General features: G+C 39.7%; 1 protein-coding gene across 4 annotated transcripts in view; it reads left to right on the top strand.

Moving 5' to 3' along the window:
• FARP2 (FERM, ARH/RhoGEF and pleckstrin domain protein 2) overlaps positions 1-23,225 on the top strand; it is a 1,344,877-nt gene that overhangs the window by 1,199,818 nt on the left and 121,834 nt on the right. For all 4 annotated transcript variants that reach the window (XR_014970597.1, XM_085634160.1, XM_085634162.1 and 1 more), the window contains one exon: positions 8,886-8,993. Coding sequence is in view for 3 of the 4 variants with exons in the window: in XM_085634160.1 (XP_085490286.1) it covers positions 8,886-8,993 (108 nt within the window). In the remaining variant the exon portion in view is untranslated. The remainder of the gene's footprint in view (positions 1-8,885; positions 8,994-23,225) is intronic.

Below are 23,225 nucleotides of genomic sequence, written 5' to 3' on the forward strand. Positions count from 1 at the left end.
AAGTTGATCAATCTGTTTTTGTTAATTGGGAACCCTCTGTTTGAGTCCGAATAATTAATTCATCTGTGCATCAAGGATAACAATTTCTAGTTTATATAAGAGACGAATCACATCTTTTGCCCGAAATGCATTGAAGGAACATGGAATGTTCTTGAATTTAGTGAATACATTTAATTAGAACTAAAATTTATGTTTTATGATGTGTGATTCATAGGGGGCAGGGTGAGCCTACCATGGCACTCAAGCAGATTTGGGGAGCCTAAAGGGACACCTGGGAATAAAATGATCTTTAAAAGAAAATATGAGAATCCTTTGGGAATTCCTGAATCCTAGCCCCTCTGTGGATCCTGCAGCCATTCCTGAGGTCTTAAGATCCACAAATTCAGAATTTTTTTTTTAAGAATTTGGAGTACTGCAGGTGTGCTTAGCTAACCCCCACCGAACATGGCCTTTGCCAGGGGTTGGTTACTCTGTGTATTAGATGCAGGACCTGGTGGTGGCCATAGCATGCCACCAACTCCTGCTGCTCACGGGTAAATGCTTTGCGCTGTGGAGCTTGGAAATCTGCTGCTTGTTGGGTGCAGGCATGGCTGAAGGACAGGCCCTTCGGCAAACTGCACACAATCAAAGGCAAGTGCCATCTTAGGATGGACACGTTGGGGTGGCCACCTAATGTGGGTTGGGCACAAAGCCTGACTGATAGGCAAGCCAGTGGCAAAGCCAGGTTGCACATGGTAAATAGGTTTGATTCAAATAACATTTAAATGTGGTGTATGAAAAAAAATACAAGAAATTAATTAAAAAAACAAAAACAAAGCCTGTGTAATATTTATTGTGTGTTTATAGTTTTTCCCCAAGAGTGAATATTTTAAAACGAATAAAATTATAGTTCATAAGATAAAATTGACAATGGTTAAAATTAAGTTATGGTTGGCTTTGGTTATAAGACCTTAATAGATGTTTAAAAAAACTCAGAAATTTACTGAAAAAGTACGGTCTATAGTTATGTTAACTAAACAAAACCAAATAACCACAGAAATGTACAAGATGTTATGTAAACTAATCATAACACTCGCCCCTCCATACATTGCTTATGACCCTACATATGACATTGCTCATGACATGTTGAGTGGCATCACTAATAACATCTCAAATGACATCATTGAGAACATCACCGATGACCTCATTGATGATTTTGCTGTTGATATTAGACCATGAAGAAAAGAAACAGGGATAACGGATCCAGATCTTTGACATGCCTGCATAAAATAGAGCATATTTAAGGTAGGTTACTTGTCCTTGGCAATGGGAGACCCCTTCCCCATTTCTTTTGCAAGACTTAGAGATGTGCCAGGACAGATAAGAAAAGTCATAGTTTGTGTGAAAATAATTCCATTTATTTCTTCTGTAATTGTAGTATGTTGTTTGACTCTTTTTTAGCTTCAGGGTCTTTCAAGACAAAGACAAATCATAAATCCCCAAAAAACACAAGATCATGTGGCAGCCAACATGTGTTTTGCCCCTTCACAGTGGCCTTATCAACCTGGGGCTTCCTCAAGGTGCACAGCGCACAAGTATTTATTCCTCGTTTAGAGGCTCCGGATCTCTTAGGAAAGCTTCCTATGTTTGGCTGTAACCCATTTAATTTCTGACAGTCTTTCAGAGGGAGAAAATGCTTCTTGTGCGCTCTACTCCATGAGGAAGCCCCAGGCTGATAAGGCTACTGTGAAGGGGCGAAACACGTGTTGGCTGCAACATGTTTTTGTGTTTTTGGGGGATTTATGATTTGTCTTTGTCTTTAAAACCTCTGAAGCTAAAAAAGAGTCAAGCATATTGCTTTATTTCTTCTGTAATTGTGGTATATTACTACAATTACAGAAGAAATAAATGGAATTATTTCCACACAAACTACGACTTTTCTTACCTGTCCAGGCACATCACTAAGTCTTGATATTCGATCGTGTACTAATAAAAAAATAAAGTAGATTACGGTCAGATGCAGTAGGGATTGACTGCGGAGCAATGGGCGGGGGTCCTTACAGCCAAGCCCTTTGGCCAATCTACACTATGCATGGCCAAAGAACTTATGCAGTGGAGGTTGGCTACTAGGAAATGGTTGGGTGGAGGGGAGGGCCTGGCTTTTGGCTAGCCTCTGCTGATAAAGACCACTGTGCAGGGCTGAAGGCCATGATCAGCAGAGGTTTATCAGCTAACAAACTTTTCACTGAGGATCCTGGCTGAATGCCAGGTCCTGTTGCAAACCACCTCTGCACACTGATGACGTTTTTATACAGCATAGATTGGCCACCTATGCAGGATTGAGTGCATGGCTTCCCCATGGGCCAGGCCCTCAGGCCAACCCCCCTGTGCATGGCCAAAGGCCATATGTAGTGGGGACTGGTCAACTGCGGAGGTTTGGGTTCAGTGATTGGCCAGAGGCCTGGCCTTTTGGGCAACCTTTGCTGCACCTGACTGGTGTGTTAGGGTTCGACTCAGAGCCTAGTCATAGATTGGGCCCTGCAACCATTCTTGAAAGCCCTGAGCACCATGGGTTGGCTGCCTACTGAGGGATGGCAGTAGGGAATAGCTAAATGGCCCAGGTCCTGCACCCAACTTCGCTGAGTAGAGCCATAGGTCTTACACAGAGTTAATTGGTCTCTCATAGAGTGCTGGGCACAGGTTCTGTCCCTGTGACTAACCCGCCTGCGCATAGCTAAAGGCAGAATATTGGTACCTATGGATGCTCTCATCAATGAAATGTCATTTGAGATGTTATCCGTAGCGTCATTAAACATGCCATTAGCAATGTCTTATGGCCTTTAATTTGATTATTCAGGACTTACGGACCAAGATCTGGTGTCCTGTAATGCTGGCAGGAACATTTGTTCCAGTGTTGAGATAAGCCTATCAGAGGACTTTGGTTCACTAACCTGGCTCTGGGTTTGTGGGAAAAAGATGGACAACGGGAGACGTGACCAGAGAAAAAGATTCCTTTTCCAATTAAATTTGAATATTCTTTGCACTTTTGGATTTACAGTGCTCGGTGAAACCAGGTTTGCAAAATTCCATGGATTAACTGGCCAGAAATTTCAAAAATGTAATTGCTGAACCCTCGAATCCTCTTAATTCTAATTTATCTGACACTATTGAGTGACTGTACATCATACCAAGCAAGACACTTCTTTGAGTGAAGTTCTACCTTCATACCAAATTTATGTTAGTTCTGTTTTTTCTCTGTCAAAGAGCATCGAATCCTTTAGAAATTAAAATGGAAAATGTCAATTTTGGGACCCCGCCTCCATTTATGTTGGGCCCCCCACTTAAAACAGATCTGCTGGAAACTTGCCAAAAACAACCCAAATTGGATGTACTCTATTGTTTGGAAGGTTTTTCAGAAAATTGTCGAACTTTGCCTTATTATGAAATTGCCTTTTATTGGAAAGTCTGACCTAAAGTCTGGCCTAACCATAAACAACTGTATATAACATTTATGCCATGCTATTGAAAATAAATGTGTCCCAATAGCAGTATTATATGTTATTAAGAGCAACTGTGCTAATAAACACATATTTCTTACTACAGTGCAAATGTCAAATTCAATAATATTAGCCACATATAGTGAAAATGCATGGGAAACACTGTTTCTGCCTCACAGATTGCCTGTTACAATGACGATGCTCTTGTAAAATCACATTGAAGAGGCTTTGTGGCTATTAGCAGAGTTGTTTACATCACTGCATGAATTTACTGCCTTGAATCCTAGTATTGGATAAATTACTTTGTTTAAAGCAAATGCATGTTAAAAACTGCCATGTCATAAACCATAAATACAGATAAGCAGATCTGAGGGCTGTGACCCACAAGAGGCATTAAGCAATGTTCCCTGAACTTAAACTTTACTGTTGCTATGTCAGAATCTTTGTCCCCGGTTCATTTGTACCTCCCCTTGACCCCATCACAAAGAAGGTGGTGATGCTGCTTGCAGAGAAAGCTCCAGCCCCAGTCACGGAGTCGATATGTGAAAGTATCATCTGTGTGGAAAGAAAGAGGTCAGGGCTAATGTCAGTGATGTAACACTGTTAAACCCTCCGCATGGCCTATAACTTCATTAGCTTTGAGGAGATTTTTGGTTCAGCCTTTTATGCCTTCGCAGTGGATGATCCCGTGATCGTGATAAATCTCTACAAGGTGATATTTCCTATCCTTCTCGCCCTGACTTGGAGCAGGTCTTGTTTTTTATCAAGAGCTTGGAACGAGGCAAAAGCCTAAAGCTCTGTTGGAAATCCTGCAACCTTTCACTGTTTCTGCAGAGCCCTTGCTTCTATTTAACAAAGTTCTCATAGATTCTGTAATGACTGCATTGAAGAAGCCTTTTTATAGGCCCAGCAGTCCACAGGCAGATTGTCCTCCCACCCATCACCTGGAGAGTCTGATGGTTCAAACATCATCCTCAAAACAGAACCCTAAAGCCTGTCCAAAGGCCTCCTCCGGACAGAGAGAGTCCAAGAAACTTTCATTGCGTTGCAACATTTTGCCTCAGGTAGCTTACCTTCTCGGACAGCTAATGCCAACTGCCTTTTGATACAATCTTTAGCATGCCAGAATACTTCACTGGGCTTTGGTCTGATCTAGGCAAAATGGTAGCTTGGGACCTTCCATGTTGTTGCAGTGCCTACACATATGTGTACTTGAGCTATGGTAAATCTGTTTTGACCTGAAGGCCTTTTTATATCACATCTTGGGCTTGCAGTGTCCAAATTCAATTGAACACAACATCACAGTCCATTATGTAAACAGACATGGTGATGTAGGATCAAGGACCCTATATTGGGAAGTTGTGGAAGTGGGGGCAGCCACAGGGAATCTTTCCAGTGAAGATTTACCTAACAGGCTCTCCCAGTCTGAAGGTTGAGGCTGTCAGTTACTTTAAGTTGCTTCTCAGTGGAGGACCCTGAGGTGACCTAGGAGATCTTCTCCTGATGGTAGTGTCATTGCTAGGTCTCTTTGCCACGACCCCGAACAGGAAGTGTCCTCATTTGTGTGCCCACTATGCTCTGAATGGTTCCCTGGGTTGCTTTCTGGTTCAACCGGTTTCATCACCTGCCAATTCCACTTCTGTGAAGATTACTGCAGAAGATTCTGGTGGATCAAGCACAACTCATTGCTGTTCATTCTGATGGATTGTATGGACTCCTCTTTGAAAATTCAGAGAACATTGACATGAGACAAATCTAATTCTTGAAACTTGCTCTTTTGGACCTCTACAACTCAATGATTTTGATCATAAAAATGTTTAATGGGAGCCTACATATCTATGCCTCAATTAACCAAGATTTGGTTTTTTTCTTCAACATTGGGGTGCCAATAATGATATAATTTGGTTCAGCCCTCAGGAAGCCGGAAAGTGTTCCTGTGAAACACATGTTGGCTGGCTGTAAATTGAAATTAGTATGCAGAATGATCTACATCCAGACACGTTGGATATAATTTTAAGGAATCTCATTTTGCAATATCCTTTAATTCACTGAATCATAACCACTTGAAAGAAAGGCAACAATTTGGGAACGAGAAGAAATTGTCACTACCAAAAGCAGATTTTTTTTATTTTAGAACACTATTTTTGCTATAGGAACACTTTCAAGGGACAATTAGATTGATGTGTGTTGTTACACTCGTTATGCTTTACATTGATCTTTGTGTAAAGTAAAATAAAATGTACAAAACTTAATTTTAGAGAAAAACTGCAATTTTGCTCTCCTCTAAAAATACAGTCATTTCCTATGTCGGAAGACTTAACTCATCCATTAATAACTAGGGCCATTTTATGAGTGCCAAGAGACTCCAGCTGAAGTGAAAGTGTGCTTTAAAAAAAAGGTGTAAATGCATTAATAATTAATGTCTTCTCTTCCAAAGTCTTCCCTTCCACCATTTTATTGTCCCTTTGTGGGATTTGAACCTTGTTTTACATTTTTTGTTGGCATCTCCTTTAGAGCAGACACACAATTCCCCATTTAAGCTTTGTACTCTGAATACATTTTTATTGGTAGCAATCACTTCTACACTCAGAATAAGAGAACTTTAGGTCCTTTCAGATCACCCGATCTTTAAAGTTTCCTATGTAGATAAATCAGTTCTTTGTACCTACCCACTCTTCTTACTCAAAAGGCTGAGTCTATCAGTCTTCCAAACGTTTTTCTTTCTTTGCATCCTTACCAGTAAGAAGGAACAATTGCATTGGCTAGACCCAGCTGTAGGGTAGGTCCCCGCCCCTCATTAACCACGCTGGACAGGGCAGAGTGGGTGATTAGCTCTTTGTGGGATTTGCTGGAGCTATAATTGGCAGGGTGGTGACCATTTCATGTTGATCCATCCTCTAAATCAAAATCTGCTGTTTGCTGGCTAAGAAAGACCCACTGGAGGGCATTCGTGGTCATTCCATCGGACCATTGCTGCTTCCTCAGCTCATTTAAGAGGAGTCTCATTGGTGACATCTGCCTGATAGCTATTTGGTCATCCTGGCAATCGTTTGCAAAGCACTGCTACCTCCCGTCTGAGGCACACAATGATGGGCACTCTCCCCGAACTTTACTGCATGGTTTTCTTTGTTAACCAGCATTACTCAAAAGAGAAAGTTACTTACCTTCTGTAATAATATTTACCATGGAAAAATAATGATAATGCAGATTTTGTATTCATCCCACTCCTCACTGAGCTTGTCTTGTGAATAATAAGATCCGAAGGCATGCAAACATTGTGTGCTGTTCTTGTTGCTTTAGTGGTGGTCTGTTCCTCTCCAGATACCTCAACGAGGAGTGGAAGAATTATCAGGGACTGATGTAAACACTCCTGTTGGCGCCTAATAGCTGCAGTGATATCGCATCGAGAGGCGGAGTCCTGACTGGGCTTCAGTGATGCTGCCTGGCAAAGCTGGAGAGTATTTACTGGGAAAATGTTTTGCATACCAATCTGAAGCCTGTAAGAAGTATTCAGAAGGTGAGAAATCTGATTAAGATTATGTATCAACCCAATAGCAGGTTAGTAACTTTTTTATTAGCACAGTTGTTACAATTAACAATTATTTAGCTACCTTTATTTTTTCCCGGCATGGCATAAATATATACCACCCTGAAATTCGTCCTCCCCAATCGACATAGATCCCATGTGCCTTCTTTGAAGCTCTGTACCACATTACTGGTAAAAATGTTTCTGCTTATTTTAGAGTAAACTTTAATACTCAAATTCTGCAATTGAAAAACCACCATCAACCGTAAGACTTCTATTATGTGCTTAATTCTTTTAACCAGCCTACATCTCCTATTTAAACTCAACTTCATCCTCCTTCTTCTCTATTAAACATGGTGATAAATTCCAGGTTTGCTTCCTACTTCCTTCTTTTCTGTCTCAACAGTATCAGATAACATAACACGTTTACTCCCATCACACTAAAAATATTCTCCTATAAACATCCAATAATTCAATTTGTTTAGACTGTAAATCTTCCACCTGATTAAAATTTTGAGCGGTTTTACAAAAATGTGCTTAATTTGTAAGAAATTATGCATGTTATGTGAAATATTTTTTGCCACGACTTGTTGGCTTGTCTACTCATGGGTATACCTCACTTGATAACGTCATGTGAGATAAACAGGAGAACCAGTTAGAACTAGTCTCCAGCAGGCAAATTAATGTAAAATATGGCGTTATGTAAAATGGTGAAAATTTCACAGTTACAGAGTAACATGAAATTCAGAATTACTTCAAGTTTACATTGGCATAACAAAAGTTTCACACAGGGTTAGTAATAGTAATTGATGTTAAGGAAACTGCAAAGCTGCAACAATGTGGGGTAGTTGTGTAAAATAACAAGGTCGGGCACGGTAAAGTAATTAAGATGGTAACAAAAACCTTAACTCTTTGTCAGCTTCATGAAACCAAGATTGATTTTGCATCAGGCTTCCCCTGCCTATAATACCATTCATCTTAATTTCAAACTTACTGATATCTGTTGATGTTGGTTTCTATCTCTTGCTCTACTCCTCGTACTAATACTGCCTCTGATATCCGTTCCATGCCAAAATCCACCTTAAGTGCAGTATTGCCATTAGGCGGAGACACTCATCGTACCTGCTGTCTGCACTCATCTTTTCAACATAACCAAGATCCTATATTTCATTTGGCTGTATTACTTTATGTACACCAAAATAAACATCTGTATTCTGTCGCATTTGATCTTTATTGTGCCACATCACATTTCACCTCCTGTTTATTTCATTTCATATCTGGCCTCTCAGTCATTCTGTACTGTCTTCTTTTTAACCAAGGACCATACACCACTGCATTTATAATGTCACCCGATTTTAGCTGACCCAAAATGTACCCTACAGCTCTCCATATCAACTTTGTGCCTTCTCCAGCGACACAACTGTCGTCTTCAACTTGACCTCTACTATTTTCCCCGTCAAACCAAGATCTCACGCTTGTCCTCCACCCAACCCACACTCAATCACAAAAAGGTCAAAAGCATTTTATTTCTGCAACCCTCCTGGCATCAGGCGAGCCCAAGCTAGTACTCATGCTAACTTTGCTTCTTCCTCTGTCTCTTAGCTGATGCTCTCATGTCGAGCAACTCAAACTCAGTAACACCAGTTGTCATTGAGATGTTGCATCATTCACTTTGGTGCCAGTGGCACAGTCATTCTGTTACCCTGCTATGTGTGAGTTTGACTTTATACACGCCCCTTTCTCTTGTATCCAATATCCCATGTGTCCCTTTGTCAGTGCTGTAGTTGTCCCTTGTTTGTTGAAACTTTACTTGAATAGATGGAGTTAAAAGCACATGTGGTTGTGTTTGAATATTAACTGTCTGTTTTCTTTCCGTCTGACAGAACCAGCTGTCCGGCTACCTGCTGCGGAAGTTCAAGAACAGTAATGGCTGGCAGAAACTTTGGGTTGTATTCACCAACTTCTGCCTGTTCTTTTACAAGACCCATCAGGTAGATTTTACTGGGGAGAATGAGATGGACGTCATTATTTAAGGATAATTGTGAAAGATTCAAAACACCATCTTTGAAATATCTATGTTGCTGGCTTTGTGAGTGATAGGATCTAAGAAACATGTGTATGCGGTTTATTGGTTAGTGTGGTTTTTCATTACAACTGGTCACTGTGCTACGCGTTAGCTAACGGTGTTCCTCCTTCCAAAGTGTGATGTTTGTTCACCACTGTAGCTCTCATCCATATTTATTTTTTGTTATAATTTTCCAGTCATTCTTTCACCCATAAACATAAATTATTTGTTATCTCTCTCTCTCTCTCGTCCTCTCTAAATGTATATATATATAGATGTATGTGTGCGTGTATATATATATATATATTATCTACTGGCGGTCGCCAGTAGATAGTTATAGTTAGGACCGTGCTTCCATAGGAAATCCGCAACATTCTATTTGGAATAACTTTGGCGCCGGTTGACGAATCCTCGCAAAATTTTCAAAATAGGTGGGGCGCTCCGCTCCTACCCTGAAAGTCTCGGGGTGATTCGTCAAGCAGGAGCCGAGAAAAAAGGGGGGTTCCAAAACGCATTTTCCCCATGCATTTTCCCATAGGACCTTTAGTCGAAGGTACAGCCCGAACGGCTGAACAGAATTACTTGAAATTTGGCAAAGAGGTAGTCCTCAGGTCAGGGATGTGCCTTTTGCATATATGGAGTCAATCTGTTCAGTAGTTCCTGAGAATGTTGCAGTTAAAAGTACATAAATATCTATAGGCGCGCACCGTGCGCGCACCTTAACGTGCGTGAGCGTAATTCTGATTGGTGGTTACATGTCAGTCAACGTTCGAATCGGTCGAAATCAGGAAGTGTCGGCCGCCATTTTGTGCGTTTTGTGTGTGACAGTGAAAAAGAAAGGTGGAGAACGTGAAAAGGGGGCAGGGTAGAGAGTTCCTGACCCCCTAGTCTTTGTCAGGGGGTCCCTGAAGAACCCCGAAGGGTGAAAAAAACATTTTATTCTTTTTTCAAAAAATCGCGGGGTGCGCGCACGGTGAAAAACCTTAAAAAAATATATATATATATAAAAAATATAATAAAACATACATAACTTAGCATTTAAAAAACCTTACAAATTCACTTAAAAAACCATAGGTTTCACACATGTTCTAGTTAGCTGGACATTTCACTCGTAAAAAACCATTGAAATTCCCCCGTTATAATTAGTTCAGATAACTATAACTTGCGCGACCGCCACTCTATCACAAGGATGATGTCATCAGTGATGTCATGAGTGATGCCACTGACCATGTCATGAGTGATGTAATATGTGACGTCATGAGCAGTGGATTGCGGGCGCGCGAGTTATAGTTATCTGAACTAACTATAACGGGGGAATTTCAATGGTTTTTTCCGAGTGAAATGTCCAGCTAACTATAACATGTGTGAAACCTATGGTTTTTTAAGTGAATTTGCAAGGTTTTTTAAATGCTAATTCCTAACTATAACGTGTGTGAAACCTATGGTTTTTTAAGTGAATATATATATATATATATATATATTTATATAACCTGCTGGCGGTCACCAGTAGGTAGTTACAGTTAGTATCTCTGGCCGCAGATCTTTTTCGCGTTGGTTTTGCGATGAATCGCGAATGCACGCGCCAATGGGAATGCTCTGATTGCCTGGTCGCAACCTGAATAGAAGTTGCGTCTGCCATTTTATCTATCGGGAACGGTGACCAGTGCTAAAAAAATGTGTATGAGAGCCCACATAAGGGGTCAGGGTGGAGATACTCTGCCTCCATGGTTGACAAATGGAGGTGTTAGTGCCACAAGTTATGTGTCCAAAATAGATTTCTTTAATTTCACATGATATTTGCGACGCCGCGACTGCTAGTGCAACCCCCTTGTACTGTCACGGGGACGGCACGACTATTTTCGCGGATATTGGTGATTCATTAGTGCGCATTCTTATAGAGATGTTGAGATTCTGATAAATATTTTTATAGAGTTATTTATATAGTGAGTTAGCAACTGTGATGGTTAGAATAATTATATAGTTTTAATTTTTTTATGTGGTGATGGCTATTGAAATTCTGCTTTTGCTTTCCGCTTTCAAGACGTAACCGCGGGGATTGCGATGAGCAACGTCATGGCGATGTCTGGACTCACTGCGAAAACAGAAAATAGGTTTTAGAGATGGTTGTCCTAGAAATAAACTTGAAAAACATGAGTTTGAAGTGTACAGTAACAAACCTCTAGAGTCGTTAAATACTGTAATGTGTGTGCATATATGTGGTTTCACTTAATGGAAAAGGCGGGATTGTTGCGGTTAACAACATCATTGCGACGTCCCAAATAACCATGGAAACAGAAAATAGGTCTACAAGATGGTTTTAAGAGAAACGTAGTGCAAAAATATGGGTTTACACATGCTTTGAAAGAAGTATTTACATAGTAATATGTGCATTGCAATGTTTAGAATGGATTTTTTTTACATATTATTTTTTGATGTGTTGGTGGCCATTGAATGTCTGCTTTTGCTTTCCACTTTCATGAGGGGTCCGTGAGAATCGCAATTTCCGATGTCATCGGTATCTCCGACCTCACCACTGAAATGGAAAATAGGTTTTAGAGATGGTTGTTCAGGAAATACAGTAAATAAAACATGAGTTTGAAGTGTACAGTAATTAACCTCTAGTGTGTAGAATACTGTAATGTGTGTAAATATGTGTATTTTCACTTTATGGGAAAGGTGTGATCGTCTCGGTTAACAACGTCATTGCGACGTCCCAAATAACTGTGGAAACATAAAATAGGTCTGAAAGATGGTTTTAAAAGAAACGTAGTACAAAAATATGGGTTTGAACATGCTTTGAAAAAAGTATGTATATAGTAATATGTGTAGTGCAATGTTCAGATTGGATTTTTTTACATATTATTTTTGGATATGTTGGTGACCATTGAATGTCTGCTTTAGTTTTCCATTTTCGCAACGTGTCTGTGGGGATCGCGACGTCGTCGCAAAGATGCCCAAAAACTAAAGGAAAAAAAATCTTTAGAAAAACACTTCATAATATTTCAGGTACTAGGGTGGCTCTGACAAGAGCCGTTGCGTTGTGCGCTTTCCCGGTCGTGGTATTCGCGGTGACCGGTTACCGCAGTGAAGCGGAAATGCAAAATATAAGTTTATAATAGTTTGATTAAAAATGGAAAGAGAAGCAGAACTTTCAAAATTATAATAGTGAACGGATATAATAAACATGTTCAGTACCTCTACATATACGTTTCAGAATTGTTGAAAAATGCGCTCTATCTGCTACTACCAACTTCATTGCAACTTCCTCTGTCTTTGCAGAAATAAGAAAAAGTGCTTGGAGGCGATTAATCTTGAAACTCACTAGAACTATATAAGTCTAAAAAGTACACTAATAAACCTCTACTGTTAAATATACTGTAGAATATGTCTCTATATATATATTCACTGAAAAAACCATAGGTTTCACACACGTTATAGTTAGAAATTAGCATTTAAAAAACCTTGCAAATTCACTGAAAAAACCATAGGTTTCACACACGTTATAGTTAGGAATTTGCATTTGAAAAACCTTGCAAATTCACTGAAAAAACCATAGGTTTCACACGTTATAGTTAGCTGGACATTTCACTCGTACATAACCATTGAAATTCCCCCGTTATAGTTAGTTCAGCTAACTATAACTCGCGCGCCCGCAATCCACTGCTGATGACGACACATATTACATCACTCGTAACATGGTCAGTGACATCACTCATGACATCACTGATGACATCTCAAATGACATCACTGATGACATCACTGATGACATCATCCAGTGAATGTGTGTCTTTCTGAAAAATAAATATTTTTTATATATGTGTATCTAAAGGTTAATGGAAGAAAAAATGGGTAAATAAGTGTCTAAATGGATGGGTTTTTTTTGTAAAATTAATTGTATAACTGACTTATTAACAAAATCTTAGTGAATACAAGTATTAGTGAGTAATGTTTAAATATTTAAATATCTGTATCAGCGTCTCGCTTTGTGTATAAGTGGCTGCATGGGTTGGTGAGTAGCTACATGAGTGTGTATATGGGTTATTAGTTCGTTTTTAGAGTATCAGTATGAGTGTCTGTATGGTTCAGTGGGGGATGTTACTTAGCGTATGGATGCATGAATGAGTGACTCACTGTTTGTATGTATTTTGAAGACAGTATATGAGCAGGACAGTATGGGTGGATGAGTGTGTACATGGATGAGTAAGAGAGTGAATGACTGTCTCAATAGTGTCTTTATGAGTAAGTCCATATGTTTTGAGCTAGTATATGTGAGTATTGATGTATATAAGTGAGGATATATGAGAGTGAGAGATTGGAAGAGTTCCTGTATAAATAAGTATGTGTTTCTATAAGTGATTGTTTAAGAGAGTAAGTATGTGTACGTTTCTGTAGAAGTAAGTGTACTGGTGTGTGTATAGCTGTACATGCAAGTAAATGGATGTTTATTTGCATGTGTGAGTATGTGTGTGAGTAACACTATGTATGAGTGTAGGTGTGTAACAGGATCTATAGGTGTATGAGTACATATGATGAATGAGTACATGTATGAGTGACTATATAGAAGTGTTGATGAATGAGTGGATGCGTATGTAGATTTTGGAATTGCTGAATAGGTTGTTCTAACTGGTATTGGTATCTCTATAGTATTCAAAACCTTAGTTTGTATTTTTCAATGTGTGTATCAAAGTTTATATTCGGATAAGAGGAGGTCTGCCACTCTTACACAAGGATGATGTCATCAGTGATGTCATTTGAGATGTCATCAGTGATGTCATGAGTGATGTCACTGACCATGTCATGAGTGATGTAATATGTGACGTCATCAGCAGTGGATTGCGGGCGCACGAGTTATAGTTAGCTGAACTAACTATAACTGGGGGATTTCATTGGTTTTTTACGAGTGAAATGTCCAGCTAACTATAACATGTGTGAAACCTATGGTTTTTTCAGTGAATTTGCAAGGTTTTTTAAATGCAAATTCCTAACTATAACGTGTGTGAAACCTATGGTTTTTTAAGTGAATATATATATATATATCCCACACTTGTAGTCTCCAAAGAATCCGTATCCACGAAAAAAGGAAACCACGCAGATCCAAGTAAGGCACAGTTGTTGTTACTTTATTTAAAGCCGAGTTTCACCAATCTGACGCGTTTCGGGCATCCGCCCTTGCTCACAGACAGTCAGTTCGATAAATTATGCCCATTAAATACCTCAAGGTTTTCAATTGGTTGCATTTTTTTCACTATTTTTTACACCATGTGACATTTGAAAAGTGAAGACACACTACCCAGAATTGCATAGTCTGTTTTCCAAACATTTTCATTCCAAACTACAATGTATGTGATAGATAAATAACAGGTTAAAATCCAAACACCATATAAATTATTTTAGGCTATATATATATATATATATTTATATAACCTGCTGGCGGTCACCAGTAGGTAGTTATAGTTAGTATCTCTGGCCGCAGATCTTTCGCGTTGGTTTTGCGATGAATCGCGAATGCACGCGCCAACGGGAATGCTCTGATTGCCTGGTCGCAACCTGAATAGAAGTTGTGTCTGCCATTTTATCTATCGGGAACGGTGACCAGTGCTAAAAAAATTTGTATGAGAGCCCACATAAGGGGTCAGGGTGGAGATACTCTGCCTCCATGGTTGACAAATGGAGGTGTTAGTGCCACAAGTTATGTGTCCAAAATAGATTTCTTTAATTTCACATGATATTTGCGACGCCGCGACTGCTAGTGCAACCCCCTTGTACTGTCACGGGGACGTCACAACTATTTTCGCGGATATTGGTGATTCATTAGTGCGCATTCTTATAGAGATGTTGAGATTCTGATAAATATTTTTATAGAGTTATTTATATAGTGAGTTAGCAACTGTGATGGTTAGAATAATTATATAGTTTTAATTTTTTTATGTGGTGATGGCTATTGAAATCCTGCTTTTGCTTTCCGCTTTCAAGACGTAACCATGGGGATTGCGATGAGCAACGTCATCGCGATGTCTGGAGTCACTGCGAAAACAGAAAATAGGTTTTAGAGATGGTTGTCCTAGAAATAAACTTGAAAAACATGAGTTTGAAGTGTACAGCAACAAACCTCTAGAGTCGTTAAATACTGTAATGTGTGTGCATATATGTGGTTTCACTTAATGGAAAAGGCGGGATTGTTGCGGTTAACAACATCATTGCGACGTCCCAAATAACCATGGAAACAGAAAATAGGTCTACAAGATGGTTTTAAGAGAAAAGTAGTACAAAAATATGGGTTTAAAATGCTTTGAAAGAAGTATTTACATAGTAATATGTGCATTGCAATGTTCAGAATGGGTTTTTTTACATATTATTTTTTGATGTGTTGGTGGCCATTGAATGTCTGCTTTTGCTTTCCACTTTCATGACGGGTCCGGGAGAATCGCAATTTCCGATGTCATCCGTATCTCCGACCTCACCACTGAAATGGAAAATAGGATTTAGAGATGGTTTTTCAGGAAATACAGTAAAAAAAAATGAGTTTGAAGTGTACAGTAATTAACCTCTAATGAATGTGTAGAATACTGTAATGTGTGTAAATATGTGTATTTTCACTTTATGGGAAAGGTGTGATCGTCTCGGTTAACAACGTCATTGCGACGTCCCAAATAACTGTGGAAACCGAAAATAGGTCTGAAAGATGGTTTTAAAAGAAACGTAGTACAAAAATATGGGTTTGAACATGCTTTGAAAAAGTATGTATATAGTAATATGTGTAGTGCAATGTTCAGATTGGATTTTTTTACATATTATTTTTGGATATGTTGGTGACCATTGAATGTCTGCTTTAGTTTTCCATTTTCGCAACGTGTCTGTGGGGTTCGCGACGTCGTCGCAAAGATGCCCAAAAACTAAAGGAAAAAAAATCTTTAGAAAAACACTTCATAATATTTCAGGTACTAGGGTGGCTCTGACAAGAGCCGTTGCGTTGTGCGCTTTCCCGGTCGTGGTATTCGCGGTGACCGGTAACCGCAGTGAAGCGGAAATGCAAAATATAAGTTTATAATAGTTTGATTAAAAATGGAAAGAAAAGCAGAACTTTCAATATTATAATAGTGAACAGATATAATAAACATGTTCAGTACCTCTACATATACGTTTCAGAATTGTTGAAAAACGCGCTCTATCCGCTACTACCAACTTCATTGCAATTTCCTCTGTCTTTGCAGAAATAAGAAAAAGTGCTTGGAGGCGATTAATCTTGAAACTCACTAGAACAATATAAGTCTAAACAGTAAACTAATAAACCTCTACTGTTAAATATACTGTAGAATATGTCTCTCTATATATATTCACTGAAAAAACCATAGGTTTCACACACGTTATAGTTAGGAATTAGCATTTAAAAAACCTTGCAAATTCACTGAAAAAACCATAGGTTTCACACACGTTATAGTTAGGAATTTGCATTTAAAAAACCTTGCAAATTCACTGAAAAAAACATAGGTTTCGCACGTTATAGTTAGCTGGACATTTCACTCGTACAAAACCATTGAAATTCCCCTGCTATAGTTAGTTCAGCTAACTATAACTCGTGCGCCCGCAATCCACTGCTGATGACGTCACATATTACATCACTCATGACATAGTCAGTGACATCACTCAGGACATCACTGATGACATCTCAAATGACATCACTGATGACATCACTGATGATATCATCCTTGTGTAAGAGTGGCAGACCTCCTTTTATCCGAATATAAAAAAATTTTTTTAAGGGTTTTTGACCGTGCGCGCACCGTGTGCGCACGGTGCGCGCATGCGTACGTGCTCCGTGTGCGCATGCATATGTGCTCCACGTGCGCATGCGTACGTCATGCGTGCTCCATGCGTGCTCTGTACGCGCATGCGCGCGTGCTCTGTACTCGCATGCACGCGTGCTCCGTACGCGCACCTTGCGCGCACGGCAAGTCATGTGATTAAGAAACAACACTTTTCATTGGTTTATGGTAGTTTCAGGTCATGTGATTAAGAAACAACACTTTTCATTGGTTTATAGTAGTTTCAGTTCCAGAAACTTCCAACACCACACCCACTACCCTCATTATTTCTTCTGATTCCCTGGGAGGCGGAGCTGAGCAGCTTTTCCAGTACTCCAGTACTCCAGTACTTGAGAATGGCAGAGCAGCAGTCATCTTCTGGGAGTGAGCAGGAGACCCTTGTGGCACAGAGACAGAGGAAACAGAAAGACTCTTTTATATGGCAATTTTTTACATTTCCAGAGGGGCAGAAGAAGGTGAATGCTCCAAAAGTCACCTGCACTATTTGTGGTGTTGTCTTATCAAGAGGAGATCCTAAAAAGAAATACTCTTTTAGTATTTTCACTATGATCAGGCACGTTAAAGGAGTACATCCTGTGGCTTATGCTCGAGCTGCTAGAGACAACCCTCCAGCAGCTCAGCCGAGCACATCCGCAGCAGCTCAGCCGAGCACATCATCGGCAGCTCAGCCGAGCACTTCATCTGCGGCGGCAGCTTCACCTGCTTCTATTCCTCTGGATATGCACCCTCTGTTGAAGAAGGTGCATATACGGTGCAATGCATGCAATGCTCTTCTCTCTTATGGTGACACCAGCATTCTCCTAATAGAGAGCAAGATACAGCAGCACACATGCAGCACCCCATGATTTTTTTCACTTTTTTGTTCCTCTGTTCCTCAATTAACACAACGGCTCTTTTTAGAGCCACCTAACATCTAAACACTTAAATTTGATTTTTAATTCTATTTTTTTAATGATTTTTTTCCGCCGTGCGCGCACCTCGCGACGGTGCGCACATAGTGCGCGCACCTTGCGATTTTTTTGAAAAAAAATAAAATGTTTTTTTCACCCTTCGGGGTCCTTCAGGGACCCCCTGACAAAAGCTAGGGGGTCAGGAACTCTGTACCCTGCCCCCTTTTCACGTTCTCCACCTTTCTTTTTCACTGTCACACACAAAATGGCAGACGACACTTCCTGATTTCGACCGATTCGAATGTTGACTGACATGTAACCACCAATCACAATTACGCTCGCGCACGTTAGGGTGCGCGCACGGTGCACGCACGGTACGCGCTTATAGATATTTATGTACTTTTAACTGCAATTTTCTCAGGAACTACTGAACAGATTGACACCATATATGCAAAAGGCACATCCCTGACCTGAGGACTACCTCTTTGCCAAATTTCAAGTAATTCTGTTCAGCCGTTCGGGCTGTACCTTCGACTAAAGGTCCTATGGGAAAATACATGGGGAAAACGTGTTTTGGGACCCCCTTTTTTCCCAGCCCCCCTTGACGAATCACCCCGAGACTTTCAGGGTAGGAGCTGAGAGGAGCGCCCCATTAGTTTTGAAAATTTCGCGAGGATTCGTCAACCGGCGCCAAAGTTATTCAAAATAGAATTTTCAGATTTCCTATGGGAACTCGATCCTAACTATAACTATCTACTGGCGACCGCCAGTAGATAATATGTGTATATATGTTTTACACTTTGTATAAACCACGTGCTCTTCGCGACCACCAACGTCAACGCAATGACGTCGGTAGTCGTGATTAAAAGATTTTTGTGAGAAGGTGACTTTTTTCTAAATTGATCATAGAAAGAAAGATTAAAGGAATATCTTCTCCATATTTAGAGTTAAACTTTATTTAAAAAGTGTCTTGAAGTGTATTTTTCAGTAGGTGAAATGCATTTACTGATGACAGAATCTCCACTGTGAATGCAAAATGTTGTGCGACTTGTTGAAAATAAAACCAGTTATTAATGTATTTTCTGACAAAGACATATGAGATCAAAAAATCTGTGGTGTATTATATAAATATAATACGCAATATCCAATTATAGAAAGAGAGTATGAAAACCTTACAGTGTATCAATGAATGGAAGGAGTGGGTAGGTAATCCATCAACAATAAATTATTGTAGTCCAAAGAAATTATTTTCTGTATTCCAAGAGATTTCTTCCAAATAGATTCTTTTATTCTTTCAAATTATTTTCAAGTTGGTGCTCCAATACATTCTTAGAAGTCCAAACACAATCTTAGTTATACATAAACACAGCCTCCCTTATATAAGACGGTAAGTTAGTCACCAATGGTTTTAAAAACATATCAACGAATTCTGACAAATGTTCAGTCATACTCACAATACACGATCCCTGGTGGATCTGTTCTGGATTTGTGCACCTTGTGCAGAGTATATATGAACAGGAAAGTAGGGTTCTTTATGTATAGATATTTGAATTCTGCCTCATCTATCATGCCCTCTTCCTTCCAAACAAAAAGCCTTTCTAAGATACGTTTATTGGCTTGCTCAATAGGATTAACATGCATTTTCACATAACAGCTAATATCATTCAATTGTCTACGTATCTCACTAATGTAATTCATTCTACCCATGATAACAATATTTCCGCCCTTATCGGCTTCTCGACTAACTATACTGTCATCCGATCTCAAACTTTTTAAGGCTATTCTTTGATCATATGTCAAATTATCCTTCTCTTTAAATTGCCATTTACCTTTGTCATCATGATCCTCCAATTTGTGAAATTCTTTGAAAATGCGTTTAACATATATGTCAATAGCAGCAAATTGTATTCCCTGAGGTGTAAAATTTAGATTGAGGCTTCAAACCACTTGTACAACTATAACCTGTTGTTACATTCAGTAATGAGGCAATATCAACCTCCCCAAATCTCGCCCTCAGAGACTTGAGTAATTGAACATCCCGTAACTCTGCGATTGTCATATCAGATCTTTTAATTTTGGAGCATACGTTTACATTTTTGTCCAATGTTGAGAAGAAACTTTTCAATTTCAATATTCTTGAAAATTTAAACAAATCAATTTCTAGTTCCGTAAAGTTACAATAATTTACATGACAAAAGGATAATCTTTTTTTAAGAACATTTAACTCCTCCAAACTCAAAATTCTATTAGAGAGATTAATGACTTCCAGTTCATTCTCCAAATTATCATTGATGACCATGCCCTCTTCAACAGTAGTGCCTACTTCTTGACCTTGTCCTGACTGCGTGTTCCTATCCTTGTATTTCCTATGTTTCCTCCCCCTTCTTGTTCTGCAGGTGTTTTTTCTTTCCTCTACTGATTCTCATAATTTCTTCGGAAAAAGAAGAGCTTTTCACAGGGACACCACCCACTGCTCCCAATGATATGGGATCCTCAGTAGAAGTGATACTCAAACTACTACAATTTACAGAGCTTAATTCACCCTGAGCTGTTACTCCCCTAGTTTCTTTCAATTTGGGGTTCTTATCATAACCTTTGGCAAAAGTAAATACCCTGCCCTGGTTATAATCCCTCTCATCTCTACGTATTTTACTGAGTTTCTTATCCTTAATCTGTAACTGGTGTCTGTTTATGACATCCTTCAGTATAACATAATTTTTATCCGTCAAATCTGGTAAATTCATGCCCTTGATTTCTCTCATCTGTGCGGAAAAGCCGTCAATAAAACTACACAGTCATTTAAACGGTTTTGCCATATGGTTGGTTAATCCTTGGCCAATGAAAAGCCAGCGATGGGGCGTCACCGTTTTCATTATTTATTGCTTAATGCAATGTTTATGGCGCTCCCATCGCAAAAAGTTAACTGGCAGCCGTAATAACTGTGCCTCTACATCCCCTCGCCTGCCGCTGTTAGAACGAAAACACTGTGAGTGTCCCACATATGGTGAAGCACTCTAGCTTTGTATAAGCCACAACCTGAATAGGGAATAGGGACCGCCACCCCCCAGGGCCGGGTCCTGCAGTGTCTCGGGGTGCCCACCCCAGGGACACTGCTGTTTGCTACCGCCCTGTCATAGCAAACTTGGTTTGGATTTTGAAAGAGAGAGCAGGGAAATCTGCTCTTTCTTTCAAAATGCTAACCATATTGCTTTTCCACACGGGGAGCTGCATGTTAGCAGATCCCCGTGTGGAAAAGCAATGCCGGCTCCCGAAGGACGCGGGGACCGTGGGGGCATTGGGGTCCCCAACGTTGTATATAGGCCCCGGGGATGGGGTCCCCGGGGAGAATAGAAATTAGTGATAGGAGTAAATTTTGTTTTTACGGGCAAATTAGGAATCGCACACCCAGCGCGGCGCTCAGAGTGGCCCCCTGGTGTGCACGCGCTGGGTCCACGACTCCTAACGCGTCAAACACGTATATGACGTCATGCACAAGCACGTGAGTGGTGCGTAAAGTAATACGTATGTGTCGCGTATGCGCCTGGAGTCGCGTACCGGTCGCATAGCGATCGCGCACGAAAATACCCACCCATCGCACATCCTACGCGGATCCCACACAACAATCCGGAAATGGTGGCTAGGTTCCGCGCAGTGATCGAGAAAGGTACGCTTTGGGTGCGCGACTCCCCAAAAAAATTTGAAAAAAAACCAATAAAGAAAATAATGTAAATATATTTTTTAAAAATGATAAAACAAAAAAAAACATATTTAAAAAAAAAAAAATATGTAAAAATAAATAGTTAAAAAAATGTAGAGAATCAGTATCAAAAAATAAATATAACTATTATTACATTTAAAAATTGTCATTTAAGAAATCTTTGAAATTCACTGAAAAAAACATAGGTTTCAGACATGTTATAGTTAGCAATTAGCATTTAAAAAACCTTTGAAATTCACTGAAAAAAACATGGGTTTCAGGCATGTTATAGTTAGGAATTAGCATTTAAAAAACCTTTGAAATCCACTGACAAACCATACGTTTCAGACATGTTATAGTTAGGAATTAACATTTAAAAATCCTTAGAAATTCACTGAAAAAAACATAGGTTTCACACATGTTATAGTTAGCTGGACATTTCACTCGTTCAAAACCATTGAAATTCCTCCGCTATAGTTAGTTCTACAAACTATAACTCGCGCGCCCTTAATCCACTGCTGATGATGTCACATATTGCATCATTCATGACATGGTCAGTGACATCACTGATGACATCACTGATTTAATCTCACATGACATCACTGATGTCATCTCACATGACATCACTGACGACATCACTGATGACATCATCCAGTAGATGTAATATGTGACGTCATCAGCAGTGGATTGCGGGCGCACGAGTTATAGTTCATAGAACTAACTATAACGGAGGAATTTCAGTGGTTGTGTTCGAGTGAAATGTCTAGCTAACTATAACACCCCTGAAACCTATGGTTTTTTCAGTGAATATATATATATATGTTATCTACTGGCGGTCGCCAGTAGATAGTTATAGTTAGGACCATGTTTCCATAGGAAATCCGCAACATTCTATTTGGAATAACTTTGGCGCCGGTTAACGAATCCTCGCGAAATTTTCAAAATAGGTGGGGCGCTCCGCTCCGCTCCGCTCCTACCCTGAAAGTCTCAGGGGGATTCGTCAAGCGGGGGCTGAGAAAAAAGGGGGGTCCCAAAACGCGTTTTCCCCATGCAATTTTCCATAGGGACCTTTAGTCCAAGGTACAGCCCGAACGGCTGAACAGAATTACTTGAAATTTGGCAAAGAGGTAGTCCTCAGGTCAGGCATGTGCCTTTTGCATATATGGTGTCAATCTGTTCAGTAGTTCCTGAGAAAATCAAAAGTAAAATCACATACATATCTGGGCGGAGCCTAGCCACACATCTCATCGTGAGATCTGATTGGCTATCAGTACTTCATCCAAGAAGTGCTGGCAGCCATCTTGGGACCAATATACATGATAGCGCCTCATTAAAAAGCATTGCAGTTAATAGAAGGTTTTAAGACTTTAGTTACATTATAAATCATTTGTTGATGGTACCATACTCATTTTAGGAATTGTGGTGTGTTCTAAGGTGATTTTACCATGTGAAAAAGCCTTCTGCTGTGATATCACGAACCATGTTTGAGAGAGAACTATTTTCTCATACTTTTCCCACAGAGGTTTGGAAGGTGATCTATAAGCTAAACTGAGAGCATATTTTCTGTAAATTCACATTATCTTTCTCAGTCATGTAAGAATGAAGTCTGACATTCTCAGTAAAACATGTACATCCAACAAGGGCAGAGACTGTCAGTTGATTCCTTTGTGTTCTACTGCAGCTTCCCAGAGTGCTCTAAAGAACAACTAGAGCGCTAACAGTCTTACTTATGACAAAAGTATGGCACA

The sequence above is a fragment of the Triturus cristatus genome, chromosome 11, assembly GCF_964204655.1.
Source record: "Triturus cristatus chromosome 11, aTriCri1.1, whole genome shotgun sequence".
Classification (NCBI taxonomy): domain Eukaryota; kingdom Metazoa; phylum Chordata; class Amphibia; order Caudata; family Salamandridae; genus Triturus; species Triturus cristatus.